General features: G+C 38.8%; 1 protein-coding gene across 2 annotated transcripts; it reads left to right on the forward strand.

Moving 5' to 3' along the window:
• Positions 1-379: 379 nt before the first annotated feature.
• On the forward strand, positions 380-5,090 carry SPC98 (spindle pole body component 98). Of its 2 annotated transcripts, XM_039129416.3 has the most exons (4): positions 396-2,720; positions 2,807-3,198; positions 3,317-3,374; positions 4,757-5,090. In XM_039129416.3, the coding sequence occupies exons 1-2, from the start codon at positions 484-486 to the stop codon at positions 3,060-3,062; spliced, it is 2,493 nt and encodes an 830-aa protein (XP_038985344.2). In that variant the 5' UTR covers positions 396-483; the 3' UTR covers positions 3,063-3,198; positions 3,317-3,374; positions 4,757-5,090. The 2 variants fall into 2 exon arrangements, with proteins under 2 accessions (XP_088577569.1, XP_038985344.2); XM_088721443.1 differs by lacking the exon at positions 4,757-5,090 and having other exon boundaries at positions 380-2,720; positions 3,317-3,567.
• The last annotated feature ends 12,614 nt before the right edge of the window (positions 5,091-17,704 follow it).

The raw sequence follows: 17,704 nt of genomic DNA on the forward strand, positions 1-17,704 counted from the left end.
ATAAAAATGAATGTGATTGACGGAGTCTACGGTCATACTGTGCACGCCGACCGTATACGCCGTGTGGGATATAATTTTTGTTACCCTCGCTCAAATGCGGCTGTACCCGCATAGCCAAGTCGGCTAAAAACTCCGTCCCATGCCGTCTTTTCAAAGTTCGGGTAAAAAAAAATTGACCCATACGGTCACACCCACCTTACCTGAAAAGCCCGGGCCCACATAGTTAGGGTTCTGTCAGTTATTTGTCGGGTCAACTCACGCCACCCGTGATTTTTTAAAACTGTTATAACACCGTCATATATCTGCTTTAACGGCCGTTACGTAAAAGCCCAGAACCCCCTCTTTTCAAAAAGGTTCCATTTCCGCGCCCAGATAAAGTGAAAAAACCCCACCGAAAACAGAAAAACAGAACAAAAAAAAAGATCCAAACGGGCCAAACCCGTCACTGAAACCCTAGGGCCTGGATCTCCGTCGCCGGCGGCCATGGACGACCCCAAGACCCTCGATCTCGTCAAGGAGCTTGTCCTCCGCCTCCTCTCCACCCGCTCCCCCTCCCCCTCGGGCGACCCCTCCGGCGACCTCCCCCACGCCCTCCGCTACGCCCACCGCCTTCTTTCCAGCCGCATGTCACCCTCCCTTGCCCCCGACGAGCCCGCCATGGCCGAGTCCATCAAGCGTCAGCTCGCCGTCTCCGGAAGATCCGCCGACGCCCTCGCCTTCGCTGACCTCCACTCCAAGCTCGCGGCCCGCTCTGGCCCCGGCTCCGTCCGCAATCGCTGGGCCCTCCTCTACCTCTTCAAGTCCCTCTCCGACGACCGCCGCCGCGCCGACCCCATCCTCCGCGCCCCTGCCGTTGGCGGCCTCCCCGCCCTCCCCCTCGACCCCCACCCCGCCCGCCCCACCAAGAAAGCCCTAGCCTCCTCTGGCGGCGTCCTTCTTGTCTCCAAGGATCCGGAGAACATCCGCGAGATCGCGCTCCGGGAGTACGCGGATCTGGTCATGGAGGAGACCGAGGTCTCGGAGTCGGCCCTCGTCAGGGACGTCCTCTATGCCTGCCAGGGGATAGACGGGCGGTATGTGAGGTTCGACAAGGCGTCGGACAGCTACGATCTGCCAGAATCTCTCAAGCTGCCGAGGTCCACGAGGACAATGGTCAGGAGGCTATGTGAGCTCGGATGGCTATTCAGAAAGGTTAGGGGGTACATCACTGAGAGCATGAGTCAGTTCCCAGCCGGAGAGGTCGGGACCGTCGGCCAAGCCTTCTGCTCCGCCCTCCAGGATGAGCTCTCGGACTACTACAAGCTCTTGGCTGTGCTTGAGTCCCAGTCTCTGAACCCAATCCCAACGGCCGGCAGTGATTCAGGAGTGCCAGGGAACTACCTTTCCTTGAGAAGGCTCGTAGTGTGGCTTGCTGAACCGATGGTTAGGATGCGGCTGATGGCAGTTCTCGTTGATATGTGCAGAAATTTGAGAGGTGGGGCAATGGCCGGAGCAATTCATGGGCAAGCCCAGCATGGGGATCCACTGGTCCAGGAGTTCATGGGCCGGCTCCTCCGGAGGGTGTGCTCGCCTCTGTTTGAGATGGTCCAGAGCTGGGTTTTGGAAGGGGAGTTGGAGGATGTCTTTGCTGAGTTCTTCATTCTCAGCCAGCCAGTAAAGGCTGAGTCTTTATGGCAAGAAGGTTATCGGATCCAGTCTGTGATGCTCCCTTCTTTCATTTCTCCAACATTAGCACAGAGAATTCTGAGGACTGGAAAATCAATTAATTTCCTTCGAGTGTGCTGCGAGGATAATGGGTGGGCTGATGCTTCCGCCAAGGCGGCAGCCCATGTTGGTACCACCACAAGGAGGGATGGGCTGGGTTATGGTGAGACTGATGCATTGGAAGCTCTTGTGGTTGAGGCGGCAAAGCGGATCGATCAGCATTTAATGGATGTAATCCACCATCGGTATCGATTCAAGGATCATTGCCTCGCGATTAAAAGGTACTTGCTTCTTGGGCAGGGTGATTTTGTCCAGTACTTGATGGATATTGTAGGTCCTGAGCTGTCGGAGCCAGCCAACACCATCAGCTCATTCCAATTAGCAGGGCTTCTTGAGACTGCAATCCGGGCATCCAATGCACAATATGATGACCGCGATATCCTTGACCGGCTGAAGGTCAAGATGATGGAGCACGGGGATGGGGACAGAGGATGGGATGTGTTCTCATTGGAATACGATGCGAGAGTGCCATTGGACACAGTGTTTACAGCGTCTGTCATGAAGAGGTACCTCAAAATTTTCAATTACCTGTGGAAGCTTAAACGGGTCGAGCATGCTTTGATTGGGGTGTGGAAGACAATGAAACCCAATTGTATAATTTCCTGTTCGTTTGCAAAAGAAGGTCCAGTCAAAATGCAATTTGTCTCAGTGCTGCGAAGGTGCCAAGTTCTCTGGAGTGAAATGAATCATTTTGTCACCAATTTCCAGTACTACATAATGTTTGAGGTCCTTGAGGTTTCATGGGCACGATTTTCAGAGGAAATGGATGCTGCAAAAGATTTGGATGATCTTCTAGCAGCACATGATAAGTATCTTAATTCAATTATGGAGAAATCTCTTCTTGGGGAGAGATCTCGAGACATTATTAAAACTCTCTTCACGCTCTTTGACCTCATATTGCGTTTCCGAAGTCATCATGACCGATGGTTTGAACGTATAAATGAGTTGCAACTCAGGTAGATTCTACTTTGTATAATCCTTTTTCCATTCCTTTCCTAAATATTTATGCTGATATAAATAAACTTTTTTATTGAATTCACAGAGGGAGGGGTAAATCAAGGTCAAAATCAAAGGAGCCAGGTTCATGGGTTGATGGGGGTAGAAAAGCCATGATACAGCTAGCCAGAGAGTTCTTCCGGATAATGGATGAAGACTTGGACACAATTGCGAAAGAGTACTCAGCATCTCTCGATGCTTTTATTTCTCAGTTGCCTATGCAGCAACATGTTGATTTGAAGTTCCTCCTATTCCGTTTAGACTTCACTGAATATTATAGTCATCTATCCTCTAGCAAGTAAAATCAGGGTGCTGCAGAAGAAACAGTGGAAAAGCACTGATCTGCCATTTGTGCTTGTTGTATGACTTCGCAATTTCAAGCTTGCTGACCATTTTGGGCTGGTGGCTGTATTGTTCGTTTCATGTATCTAGATGAAGGTAACTGATGAACTGTTGTCTTACAATGCCTTTTTTTTTCTCTACTCTTTACATATTCTTTTCCCCATCAATAATGTTCTGTATAAGGATTTAACTTGATCTCCCCCTTCTGTTATAGATGCTTATCTGTTGATTCTGTCCATACCACGGAGGTATTACATCATTTTGAGTAATAGGTAAGTTTTGTTACATCAACCTTTGGATTTCGATATATTTTTGTGTATATGGCATGTATTTGTGAGGGTTCTTGATTTCTTGGCTTATTAATGTGCGGATGTTGTGAAGAGTTCCCCTTTTCCCAGGCTTGTATCCTTTGGTTAAAAGATATACAATTCTTTTAGTTACTGATGGCATCTGCCTTTTCTCTGATTTCTCATGCACATTGCTCCTACTATATTTATGTGTAGAATGTTTTTTGTGCTGATGCCAAGACTTAGGTGGGTTCAGCTGCTTGGTAATTTTGGTTGAGACTCCATCTTATGCAGAAATAATTATAGATTACGAAGCAACATAGTTATTTCAGCCAAAGGACTGATGACTTGAGGACATATTTCAGGATATATTATTTATCAAAAAATTTATGTTCTGCCATATCAAATATCAAACTGCACATCTGATACATTCCAAGTTATGAACCAAATTGGATGCTGACTAATGTCTTATAGTTTTGCTGATTCCATTGCTAAAGTAACTACCAAATTGGATGCTGACTAATGTCTTACAATTTTTCTGATTCCATTGCAAAAGCAACTACAACTAAGTAGTAAGCTTCCAATATGCTCTCTATTACCCTAAATACTGATGTCACATTAATAAAGAAGATCGTTCAAATATGATGTAGGAACCTGGTCAATCTTGGTCACTGATAACTTCAGCATACTGGTTGACTTGGATGCCAACATATTTTAAATAATCTCTGAAGTTCATGTCATAAGAAATGGACTTCTTTATAACCTTATGTGCATATCTTTCATTCTTTTGCTTCATGTAGCTTGACCTCAACCAACATACATGACACGAATATACCTACTGCAAGTGTTGCTTTATCTAAAAATCCCACCACCTTGTGATTGTATCCAATATTCATGTTGATTAGTTGTTCAAGGCATTGCTGCCTGCAATGTTTATCTTATCTTTTTTATATGGTGCATCACTCATGCCACACCTGTTGTAGAGTGAAGATAGATCCCAGCAAAATATGCTAAACACAAACAAACGGAGGACATCTTACAGCCGCTTATCAATTAATCCCATATATTGGGAGAGCTTGTTACGATTGACTGTGCTCATTGTTATTAACTTAGCTCCATACTCAACAGTAAAGTTTTTCTTTGCACCCGATAGAATTAAGTTCACCCACAAGTGTTTTTGAGGGAAGGTGATCCATTGTATAACCATCAATTATTTTTGTTGTGATTTTGTTGCTACACATTACCTACTCTTGAATATGTTCTAAATCTTGGCCTTCTTAAGGTTGATAATCCAACATAACTTCTTGAAGCAAGGAGTTTACCAACATCACAATGCACATATTCATCTTTATTATTTCCGTTTGCAGAACTGTCTAGCAAGACCAACCCTCAGCTTTACATTGAAGAAGCCATGCGTGCAACCTCAATGCATCTTTGCACCGAAAGAACTTCTTCATCTTTGCACACTTACACTGCATACTTCAAATTTTAAATGCTTCTCTTCTTGAAAAGCGAGCTTTTGGTGTGAGTGTGAGTATTGGTGAAGCGAGAGACTGAATTTAGTTCAGATTCTTGTTTCATTTGCCTATTTATGTGATGGGCCTCATTTGTTGTTAAAGTTCAACATGCCAGCATACTATGTATACAGCGAGATCTTTTAAAAGCTTGAGTTATATTAAATGTGAGATGTCTTCAAACTAAGTGTCTTGTTGAATTTCCTTAATGAAAGTCTAGACGTATTGACCTGTTGAGTCATAATCTTGGTGTACTTTGTATTGAATAACGTAAATTGGTTATGTGCATTCAATAGGAAGAAGTGTAATTTAGACGCTTGTTTCGTCTTGGTCAATGTGCCAAAACTGTTTTTGAACACTCAAGTCTAAAAGAAAGTACAAGCTTATTGTCCATTAAAATTAGCTGATATTAATTATCCAACATTTCCTTTACTGGTACCATCTAATGCCTGAATGATGATTTGATTGACAATATTTATTGTTCTATAAATAGCCATAAAATTCTGGTAAGCCCATTTTTTTCTTGCACAACTAACCTATTGAAGGCAAACTATATTGTTTTACAGATCTCTAACTGTCACTTGTCCTTTACCTCTGCAACCCCTAATCTTTTTTTGATGCACATTATTTGAAGTCTAACCTTCTTGTTCTGACATTTTCTTCTGATACGTAATTGTGATAATTCATTGATATTCTTAATGATGTTTCTCTAGTTGATTTTGCTCATGTTCTCCACCAAATTGTCGCTTTTTCTTTTGTGCAACTTTGTGGGTGCATGATTTTGTACAAAGTTCCTTGCATAAACATGTTGATCATGGTTGAAATTTTATAACATGTAATTATCATTGTATCTTAATTTTTTCATGGTATCCTATAATTTGTTTTGCTCATGTTTCTCGACCAAATTATGATATTTTGATGTGTCTTTTCTTAAGTTCTGTAACTGCATTTGGTGTGTGATTTTGTACATAAAGTTTCTGGTAAACCGTATCATGATAGTTATGTTTTGGCTTTGAGATACTATGGGCAAATCTACCTTCTAGAGCACTCCAATGAATATTCTCATATAGGAGATAAAGGTGCTACATTATGAAGGGAAGAATAGCTTCCCACTACTACAATGTTGAGTCATATCAGCTGTTGAAGGAGTAAAGACATCCGTTCAAAACTATAGTTTTTGAAGTAATTGCTGGCAAATTGGTGGATGAGATCATGGTTTGAGGTTTCACCCGAAACTTTGAAATTGAAACCTTTGGTTTTGGCTGGACCGATCTGAAACTGGGCTAGTTTGGGAGTTTTAGTAAAAGTAACTTATTGGACCAACATTTATTCTTCATATGAGGTTTGTATATAATCTTTTTTTTCTTTTCTTAATTATTTAAATGTTGAGAAGCATTTTGTCTAGATTGAACTTTTTGCAACTTTGGAGAATATTTGGATGCATTTCAATGTTAAGTTTCAAAAGGAAATACAAGAAAAGTAAATTTTTGACATAGTTTTGTCTATCCTAGAGCTTAAATCTTCTAAAATTTATGTTGTCATATTTTAGATTGCTATGAAAAAATAAAACAATATTTTCTTCTGATTTTCTGGTTCCAAAACCTTAAAAACAAAAGAAAAAAATTCTTTACATCCAAACCCTGTTTCTTTTTCGAACATTTTAGTTTTCTGATCTAAATTTTTGATTGTTGTAGTCCAATCCACCAAAACATTACATGCAAAGCTCCCAAACAATATAATATATTTTAAAACTATGCCTAATTTATTTTTGATATGTTCATTTTTCTTTGTTTTCTTGATTAGTTCGTAATTTTATACATGTATTTGGATTTGTTCATTATATCTAATCAAAGCAAGAGCAAAATCTGCCAAAACTATCAAAATGAAATTAGTTTGGTCTTGCTGAAACTGACACTGGGCTTTTTTAAACCTTACAACCTAGTCATTTGGACAACTAAGACAAGGAGTTACCCATGGGATCTACCATGACAATGGAGATAGATTACTCTGGATGGATTATGGGCCTTGACCTAGGTTCTTTTCTCCATGATCATGAGGAAATTGTGAAAGAGTATATAGTAATTCTAGTAATCATGGGTATGAATTAGATATAAGGAGACCTTCATTACAGTAGATTGAAGCGGTTTCAAGTCATGCATACAAGGTTGCATTGTTCTTTTGGCCCATTTAATGTATCTTCCGCATAGCTCTCTATAATGGAAAACAAGTTCAAATAGGAAGATTTTAGCTAGATGACCATGAACAGAATCCACAATGCATGGTACATGTATTGCATTATTAATGGAAAGTGTGTGCAAAGGCAAGTAGATATCAAAAGCAAGAATTTACACCAGTATGTGTTAAAAGTTGGGTGAGCTAGCATACATTGTTCTAAGTGCCGAGGCAGTTGCCAAAGCTACTGCTTATGATAAAGACACATATGTTATTGGAAATGAAGGTGCACAAAATAGATGATTTATGCATGGAGAAGCTTTGTTCAATGGGTATCTTTGATTGACTGCTTGGACATAGCAAGATGGGAGGTTTTGAGATTTTTCTAAAACAAAATTCAATGTTGTTTGTACTATATAGGAGAACAATTTTGCCATGGGTGGTGGGAACACCTAGAGCCCCATCTTGAGGGATTTCATGAGGATCTTAATTTTAAATTTGAACATATTAGTGATGCCTTGCTGTAATATATGAAGAATCAACATCTTTTTTTAAGTATTCAATTTTCTAATTTTTCAATTATCTACGTTTACTCTTTAGGTCATTTATGCCTATTCAATCATGATGGGGCCAGGCAAGACAAGTGCAATGGTAAACGGCTTGAGTTGGCAATTACAAAAAAACAAAATTGCCAAGGTTAGGTTTGTCCCCTGTTTGCCCTTCCGAGAATCTTGGGTTTCGCCTAGTAACAATCATGCACGAACCATTTCTTGAAGTATGTTTCTAGATAGCCCAAAGTCTTGATAGTTAACTCTAGGTATTCAAATAAAAAACCATGTCGATAAAGACAAGCAGGTGCACGATCACATGGCTGGGATTGCAATTTTCCATGAATTTCCTATTTTGCACTCAACGATGGAACTTTGATTTTTTTTTTTTTTTTGAAGATTGACAAATCAACAATAGATCTTTGAGATATTTCATAAAATGACCAATCCTCACATGAATAGGTAAGGATCCAAAAGTCCAATATTGATTCCTTCGGATGTGTCAATTGGACAAATAAGATCCGAAAATTGGCAGTTCGCCCTGTCAATCTTCCAGGACCCACACAACTCAATTTTCACCCATGAACGATTTGTGTTATTTCTGAGATCATAGCTGCATAATGTGGTTTTTATGCCTATACAATCATGATGCTAAACATAACTTCAAGGCTAATAGATATTCCTTATGATTTCATGGAAGAAAACTTAAAATTCTTTCAAATTTTGAGTTCAAAAATGGTATAGATTTAGAAGCTTCATATGAAAATAAAGCAAACTTCATCCCTCCTATTTCATGTAGTAAAACAATAATGGACTACTTTGTTGCAGGTATGCAAAGTATCAAAGCCTGGTCCAATTTTCTTTTTGTGTTTAAGTACATAAATTAAGTGCTGTATGATGTAGTTCTTAATCAAATGCACTTAGTGTATGGAAGTGATTGTGATATCATGATGCAAATTTTGATATTCGAGCGAAAAATTACATAGATTTTCTGAATATTTAGTTCATGACAAATTAAACACATTATGTGATATCATTATGTGTACCTCTTAAATCTAGTGCTTATCCCGCAAAATTGACATGATCACTTCATCCAATGCAGTTCTCTCCAATTTAACATTTTTAATTCCTTTATGTTCTGTTTCTCAGATTTGGTTAATGATAGGATGGAGACATTTAGTTGCATGGTTGTGTGGAACTTTTCTGTTAAATAGGAAAATCAAAGCAATCAATCTCATTAGCGATATGTTCTCAGGCTTAAAAATTTAATGAATTCAATGTTATGCGTCTTTGTAAACCTTATTAGTGCGGTAATTTTGTGTTGGCTATTGCTCAAAGTCTATAAATCTTGTCTTGGAGGCATTTCGATGAAGATAAATTAGTCTTATCTTGCATAGAGGTGAATATTTTAACTAAAATGTATAAAACTAAGTAGACCAAGGGTTTTACAAAAGAAGTATTAGTTGTTACAGCCTTGTTGCATATCTCGATTCAGGGGAGTTCCAAGACCTATTGAGGGCTGAAACAAATGAGATATCATGGGCATTGTTCAAGAAACTTGTTGATTGATGACTGGACTCACAACTAATTGAGTTGAAAGAAGGCAAAGTATAGCTTTCCTCTTAGCCCTTATGTCTCAGTGTGTGTTCTTTTGTGTTTCCTCTTTTCTTTTGTGTGTGCGTGTGCGCATGTATGTGTTTGATGACCAGATATTGACCTGATAATGGGCTTGCATTTATCCTTATGGAGTCTGAGGAAATTCCTTCTGGATCTTTCTACCATATGTGCAAGGTGAAGCTTACATGTGCACCGTGCATGTAAAGTCCTAGGCACACCTTCACATGGAGGGTTGTTTGTGACCCTCCATGTTGAGTTTGTCTTTTTCGAGAGTTTATTTTCTATTGTTATTTCAAAATTCTCTTTTTATTGATTTCTCAGTCTTCCCTGTCTTTGTTTCTTCCTTTCTATCTTTTCTCCAATATGTAGTCTGTTGTTCTGTTAAATGACAAAGATAGGGTTAACTCATGCTAACCATGTCAAAATTTTAGGCTATCTTTTTTCTTTTTTTTTGGGGGGGTGGGGGGGTGCGTGTAGGCATGGTTGTAAAGTGGGCCTAAGCCCTTTTAAGATATGTTCAATAGCATTGCAGCAATAGTGAGTTTGAGAAATTCTACTAGAAAAGCTCAACTCTTGATGGTAGTCAAGTTAATCATCGCTCCATCAACCAATTAGGAGGTGCATTGGACTCTGTATAGTCATGCATCAGATGAAAAAGGCTTGTCACATATTGCGATTTGAGATCCGAGCATGTGTCAGCATCCATGACTCCTCATCACTCATAACTACCTTCATATATTGCATTAATCCTTCCTGAAATTTAGGCCTTGGTAAGTTTGTTCTTTGTGGGTGTCAAATTCCCTCATTGTCCACGTGTTGGACTTTCAGAAAGAGATTATGGTCATGATGCATTGCAACGTAGTCCCTTGCCCATGAACATATGTCAAGGAGCACAAGATGATTTGTTATCCATGTTGATGATGTCATTTGTACCTCCAAAATTTTAGTTGCATCAACATACGACCTTTTGGTCAGTTGTGATCCACCAAAATGATGTAGCCATTCATCCAAATGTTTCAGTATTTGGACTGTTTTGTCAACTAGGATTTGATTGCACAGAGAAAAATCTAATCCTGCATTATTTTGGCAACTTTCCATTTTCATTTGCTGGAATCTGTAACCCCATCTTAATTAGTTGGGTGGTGATGCATCATACAATAGGATGATTGCATGAAAAACATGATGATCATAACGTTAACTGTGGAAACTACAAACATGATTGAGAAAGATACTGATTTCACCAAAAAATGACCTAAACTTTCAACCTCAATTATAATTTCATTCTTTAATAAAACAAAATTTACAATGGAAAAATTCCATTAAATTGCAACCTTAATATGAAGATAATTAATTCTAATTTTTCATAACATTTAAACAAAAAGCATAAAAAGACTTGTTTCATCATGGGACTTATATCCAACTAAAGGGAAAGAAATTATGAAATAAGCTCCCATAAACTAGTATTAGCAATGACAGTCATTGCATGGGGCCAACTCAATGCTAATTAGGGATGTATTACCTGACACATATTTAGATTCTCTATCTTTTTCTTTTTTATGGTTTTGCCTACAAGTAGCTCAAACTCCAACTTCTTGGTTGCTTTGACAGCTTGGTGATTCGGACCTTCTTGTGTAAGGTCTAAATTTCTTTGACATGGAGGAAACATTTGAAAAAATCTTCGATGACAAACCAAAATTTTAAGGGTGTTCTTCAATATATTCAAACTCATGACTTACACATTGTGCTTTGGGAGGGAATAAGTATCAGTTTGTACACTAACATTATAACATGATTTTTCCACTAAATATCTTAGCTAGGCACTGCACATCATTTCACTATGATCATCATCCTCACATTTGACTAGCAGAATGTAGTCAATAGTTTTCCACCCTTATAGAAACTGTCCTAGACTTTGGAGAGATATGGATCTTATGCTTTCATTAGGAAGAATTGATTGGAGAAATTCGCTGTTACATGCTACTCATTTTCTGAAATTACTGTTCTCTGATCTCCAAGCCCTTTTGTGGTTTGTCCATCTTCATATCCTCCAGGGCAAAACCTTCACCAACAATTTTCTAGTTCTCTTATCGAGAGTACTTTCTTCTGAAACATCTTCTTCTTTAGGACAAGAAGGTGTTGGTTTCCAACTTTATAGTGCTTAGAACATGTGGGTTTTTCACTTCTAGGGTGCTTCTATTGGATAAAAAGAAATCTAGATTTTGTCACGAGACATGGATGCATAGAAACTTGTGCTTTTGTTTTATCATTTAGTTTATCTGCCTCACTTTGTGGTATTCTTCATCCACAGTTCCAACCCTAGAAGTTACCCCCTACCCCATGACATCTATTAAATTTTGTCTGAAACATGAGTGTGTCTCTGCATTGTCCAAACTAAAAGAGTTCCTGAGTGTAGAAACCTATTAAGTAATATCTTTGGTGATCTGGTTCATAATGGTCAGAACTATAGTTTGATGGAAAGAAGAATGTGAATTTCAGTACACATACAGGCTTTTCTTAGAAGTTACAACATTCATATTTTTAATACATGTGTTCATGCAGTAATTGTGAAAATATTGAAATTGAAATTATTTAAATGATATTGTTTTAGTTGCAAAATGTAGATAGTTGAAGGAGAAAGCTGAAGAGACAAATTGTAGAATTACAAAGTCATTCTCTGAGTAGATATCAATAAATTAGTGATTTCTTGCTTTTCCACATGTTAACATGTTTTTTTGTTTCAACAATATGCAATTTAGTCGTCGCTCCTTTCCAGCCATTTCGCAATGAGTCCCCTACCTAATGTCCATCCATCTTTTGCGGCCCTTGCTGAAGGTTGTCAAATTGCCTAGGCAGTCCTAGGTGCTGACCTCTTTGCAACCCTCTATCAACCTAACATCAACCCTCCATCTTTTTAACCGTGTCTGGGATTCACGTTGGTGAGTTAGATTCTTCTCGTCTAATTGGAAAAGAAATTTAAAAAGGAAAACACGGGCATGGAAATGCTTCTTTGTGTTAAGACTTCAACATACAAAATCTACTACGTGGGATCCAAATCTGAAGGTTATTTGAGATGTAGATCCGATTTTAACCTATCCTTTGAATCTATTCAACCCAAAAGGTCTTCTCTCTGATTCTTGTTTGCTATATGTGCATATCTTCTCATTAGATCTCGTTCAGATGTTTCATTTTACATCTACATTTGATTCACTCTAACAATAGTTTAGATTAGCCTCACTAGTTTTTATGCTCAGTAAGTCATTTCTTCTTCTTTATCTTTTTTTATTAAGAGTTAGGGAAGCCTGAAAACAAGAAGATGAGGCAAGACTTGAAAAAAACATAGAACATGGTCAAGTCAGTTATGGAGTCCAAAACATCGAAGAACCCATAAAAGTCTTCCTCTTCTTCTTTGGGGCCATTCTTGTCAAATCCATCATGAGAAAAAAGATGCTGTCCAGAACATGTTGAGGAATGCGGCTGCTTGTCGATGAAGCCTCTAGCATGTGCCCAGCCAAACCAACCGGCTAACAACTAAAACCAACGTTTTAAGTCCCGGCGGGATGGGGGGCATCCTGGCTGTCCCATCCTATTCTTGTGAGAAAATGGGACCAGGACGGGATTGGGACTCTGAAACTCATCCATGCGGGTAAAGAAGAAAAAAAGAGGAAAGAAAGAAAGGAAAGATGAAAAGGAAAAGTGAAAGGAAAGAAGAAGAAAAAGTGAAAGGAAAGGACGGAAGAAGAACAAGAATGAAAGGAAGAAAAGAAGGAAGAAAGGAAAGAGAAAGAAGAAGGAAAAGGAAAGAAAGAAGCAAAGGAAGGGGTAAGAAAAAGAAAGAAGCAAAGGAAAGAAAGGAATGTAAGATAGAAGAGAGGAAAGAAAGAAGGAAAAGAAAGAAAGAAAGAAAAAAAGGAAAGGAAAGGAGAGGAAAGAAGGGGAGAGAGGAGGGTACTTATGGGATTCTCAACCACGACTATTGCCGAGATGAGGTGGGATAGTGGGGCGTTCCGTTCCATGGAGAAACCAAGATATCCTATCCTACAAGATTTAAAACCTTGACTAAAACGACGACTTCCCATCCTTTTCTCCATCTTCCAATCGTTCTCATGTCATCTTTTTTTAATGGCTTTTTCATGATGTTTTGCAACGTATGAATCATAAGAACAAGCCTGTTAACCGTAAATGCAATTGAGAATGGAGTTGCATGGATCATGGACCATAAAAATATTTATCATGCAATTATGATCTCTAAGCCAGTTAATTTCATGGAGAAAGAGGTTAATTAGTATGCCTCTTTTTGGCATGAGTGGCATAAATGCTTTATTTGAGATCAGGAAATGCATCCTGCAAAACTCATCCTGATGACCCTTCAGAAAAACTAGTTTCCACTTCTGATGGAGGAAGAAATTGGTGGTTAATAAGCTATAAGTTGGAGAAAAATGCTCTGCAAGAAACCATTTGGCTAGATAGCGGCCATAGAATGACAAGGATAGCTACAATTGATCTGGTGCTCAACCATTTAACCTCATCTCTGCCTTAAATTTCTTCTGTTGACATTAATGTGCATCTCGGTCTTTTCCTGTTCTTTCTTTGATGACAATTAGAGCTGAATAACACTGTTTGTGCAATACTTTCCTCAAGTGATATGTTTTTGTGATGGTAAATTAAGGCAGGCTTGAATTTGTGCCTGCAAGTCTGCTTGATATGAATGGTTGCTGTGAAGAATGTAATCTCTTGCAGCCTTTCTGTGCTCTGGTTACTTCCATGATAACTTTTTTGCAGGAGAGATTTGAATTCAAGTATTGGTCAGAATAATAGTACTTTCTCTACATCCAGAGTTTATGCTAGGTTTATTAGTTAACTTAAGGGAATGATCGTGAGGTCAGTACCAATATCTTATTTTGCCATCTAGAAATGCAATTTTTCAATTACTAGGGCGATTTTATGAAACAACAGCACTTTTTGCGACCCCCATCCAACTGTGTCAGGCTCTCATGATGTTTTGGTCTCTATGCAGTACCTTCTTTGTACTTTGATCATCCTGCTATACATTCTTTAGAGCCATTGAGAGCATGTGCATCATGTGCAGACCTCCCAAGAATGTTAGAGCTTGGTTACAAATGCTTGAAAAATATATCAATGTAAGATGATTTTGAAGTACATTTATGGTAGAATGTTGTTGCCTGGTTTACGGGGGCAAGATTCCTGCATGCATATTTGCAATTCCTATAGTGATAGCATGATTGTGGGATTTGATTTCGGTCATGTTGCAATCCTATTCTGCATATCTGGTACTTTGATTATGGAGTCCAGGAGCTTGTACTGCAACTTGCTAGTGAAAATCTTGTCCCAGCCTCAACAAAAATACATTTAGCACGTACTCTGATCTGGGATGGACACCGGAAACAAGAGGAAACATCGGGAGGTCAGCAGTTAGACTGGGATATGCATCAAGGCTTCTGGTTTACAAAATTTCCACCTTTTTCTTTTTCTTTTAAAGCAATCTAGCACGTCATTTTTGGTCGCATTCCCTTGTTACCAGTTATCAAGGCTTCTGCACTACTTTGCAGCTTGACGACGATGAGAATATATTCTCTTGTGGAAAATGCTCTTAGTTTCATGGATAAGCTTCCAAGTAATTGCCAAGCTTAAGTGTGCTGAACCTTCCATCTTTTTATTGTGCTGAATGTGCTATTCTGTGATCAAACAGCACTCTCGTTCCACTTGCAATTGCATTAGCTTCCTCTTCCATATGGTCCAGATCCAGCTTGCATTAAATAACAGCTTGAAATTACAAGAGCAGATCAAGGCCATGTCCCCTATTTTTCTAGTTGCTCAAAATGAGCATGAAGCTCTCATGTGCCTAAATTTTGTCTGGAAGTAGTAGATGCATTACTCTAATATCTACAACTGAGGTAGAAGAGGATGCATGCCAACCTCTTCCTAGATATTTTGCCAATCACCTATTTAGATTCAGAGAGAGGGCCAAGAAGGAAACAGGTTCATCGTTGCAATCAGTTCGCTGAATCAACCTCAATTTTACCTGCATGCGCAAGCCAAGAAACACATCATAGCCTGTCCACCAAGCAGGGATTACAGATTCCCGCAGCGTCCCATTGCTGCATGAGCCACATCCACAGCTAGCGAAACATTAGGTAGTCCTTGGGACACGGATCCACTTCCTATGAGATCAACTTTTGGATCTGGCAATTCTCTCTCACAGCACTGTTAAGCGAGACGGACAATTTTTACAGTGGCAACAACAAGCTATATATCGATATGTAAGTCCGGGAAGCGAAACTCCCCAACTTCTGCTCCTGCTCGGGTGCAGATAACAGATCCGAAACAAACGGTAAACATAAACGATCTTTTGGGACAGAATCAGCTTGTCGACAATAATATTATCACAGAAGTTGAACAGAAGGATCCAATTCAAAAGTATAGCGCATATGCAACGCCCAGACTTGAAACAAGTGGGGAAAATAAACCTACTTTCAGAGAGAGTTTCTCATATCGACCATAAGGTAAACAGCCTAACATTCAGGAGAGAATCAGATCGTCCATAATATTATCACAGTAAATTGAACAGAAGATCCAGTTCAAAAGTAATAACATATATAACACCAGGCATTGCCCTAATGTTCGCACCTTTCCTCACCAATGGGCTACAATATATATTCTAGGTCCAAGTTTTGGTGGTGCAATCTCAATTCTTTGAATTTGGTTAACCTACTATTTGGATCTTTCCTCACTTCTCCCTCCCCAAAAATATGGGGAAAAAAAAGTAAAAAATGGTGTAACAGGTCCAAAAGGCAAAATATTCCTGTACAGAGTGGATGCCCCTCCAATTGTAGTTTCAATGAAGATGTCAAAATTAACAATTAGCCGGCGCCAAATTGCCAAATTCAAATTCTTACCAGGGAGTAACTCTGGGGAAAAAAAAATAAGAGGGAAGATAGAAGTCCACAGATTGCGCATACTGTCTATAAATAGAGCAATAGGTTATTGCAAAGAATCAAGCCAAGACAAAAAAATTATAGCAGTTAGCAGAAAAAATTATCACGCAAACTCAAGCAATCATATGCTGAATAATGCTGAGGGTAGTGTATAACAGGCCAGTTAAAATTTCTACTATATTATTTAGTACTTCAAGAAAAATCTGAGACCAGAGCATCTTCCTAACAGCTGGATTGGCCTCTAATCACATGCCAGCATGGTCAGATACAATTTACTTCTCTTTCACAAGAACAAACAAGAAATCTCCTTAGGATAACCCTGAGAGCATTTGTAGGATAGAACAGCCATTGATTTAGAGATAACGAGCAAAAATAGCCAGCTTTTCTCAAGTTAATAGAATACTTATGCCATGTTTAGCTTTCCTGATGTCCATCCTTGATCGTTTAACCACTGGAGAAGGATATAGAGGACCAAAACTACTAGGTAGCGAATGGGGTAGATAGCCAAGTTTATGAACAACGATGCAACCAATGGCCTGTCAACATAAAGAAATTAACAAATCTACAAATTTTATATGCAAAACCCCAATTGAAGGCTTACAGGTGCCCGCCAAAGTAGAGTAAGCCTAACAATGCAATATCCAAGCAGTCACATCCACCATTAATGGCAGTAAAGATTAAGATCAATGTACACGAAGTTTGAAAATGCAGGCCAAAGAAATCCGGTAGTCGCATCCAGAATCTCTTCCAATTAACAGACAAGTTTATATTTAGTATAACCTGAATTTATTGTAGTATCCTTACCATTATGACAAATGCCCATCATCCAAATGTCTCGTCATAGATGATCTGAAGACAGATCAAGGTTAAACACCAAAAAGGATTTCGAATGGTATAAACGCAGATAAGATTAGCACTGTGATCAACAGGAGTACATCCGACATCATTAGATAAATAATTTGTATTCTCAAGCCTATCTTTCTAGATCTACGGTAAGGAGCCCACCAAACACATGGAACACAAAGACAGCAACACTCAATGAATTACTAGGATGAGGTGGATGTTAAGTGAAAATCAGGAAACTTAGGGTTAGAAATAAAAAATTGCAGGAACCATACCAAGTTAAGAAGCTTGTTGATAATCTGTCAGGAAATTGACTTGATACAGGTGTGTCCAGCAAAATTTTGGCAAGGCTACACTAAACTATACAATAATAGTTGTCTTATGTTTGATAACTTGATTTAATCAGTTCAAATGAGTTTTGTTTTCTAAAAATGTGTCGATGAACTATGAAACGATTAATATAATATAACAGGATACAACAAGACTTAAACAAAGTCAAGAAATTACATTAAGAATAATTGTAGAGAGAACATTTGCAATATCAGGGCATATAGTTTTGATTGTTGTGGCATCAAAACCATTAAAAAAACTATATAAGTTATTACAAAAGATGTTTACATCAATGCTGTGTGACATATGGTTCCCTACTTTTACTGTTGACATCTTAC

The sequence above is a fragment of the Phoenix dactylifera genome, chromosome 5, assembly GCF_051530095.1.
Source record: "Phoenix dactylifera cultivar Ajwa chromosome 5, Ajwa_hap1_PhDact_Kaust_v1.1, whole genome shotgun sequence".
In the NCBI taxonomy this organism is placed as follows: domain Eukaryota; kingdom Viridiplantae; phylum Streptophyta; class Magnoliopsida; order Arecales; family Arecaceae; genus Phoenix; species Phoenix dactylifera.

Excerpts from the sequence above, each read along its gene's own strand:
- SPC98 (XM_088721443.1), top strand. The coding sequence starts at position 484 with ATGGACGACCCCAAGACCCTCGATCTCGTCAAGGAGCTTGTCCTCCGC. Across the intron at positions 2,721-2,806 it reads ATAAATGAGTTGCAACTCAG|AGGGAGGGGTAAATCAAGGT; the intron begins GTAGATTCTACT and ends TTGAATTCACAG.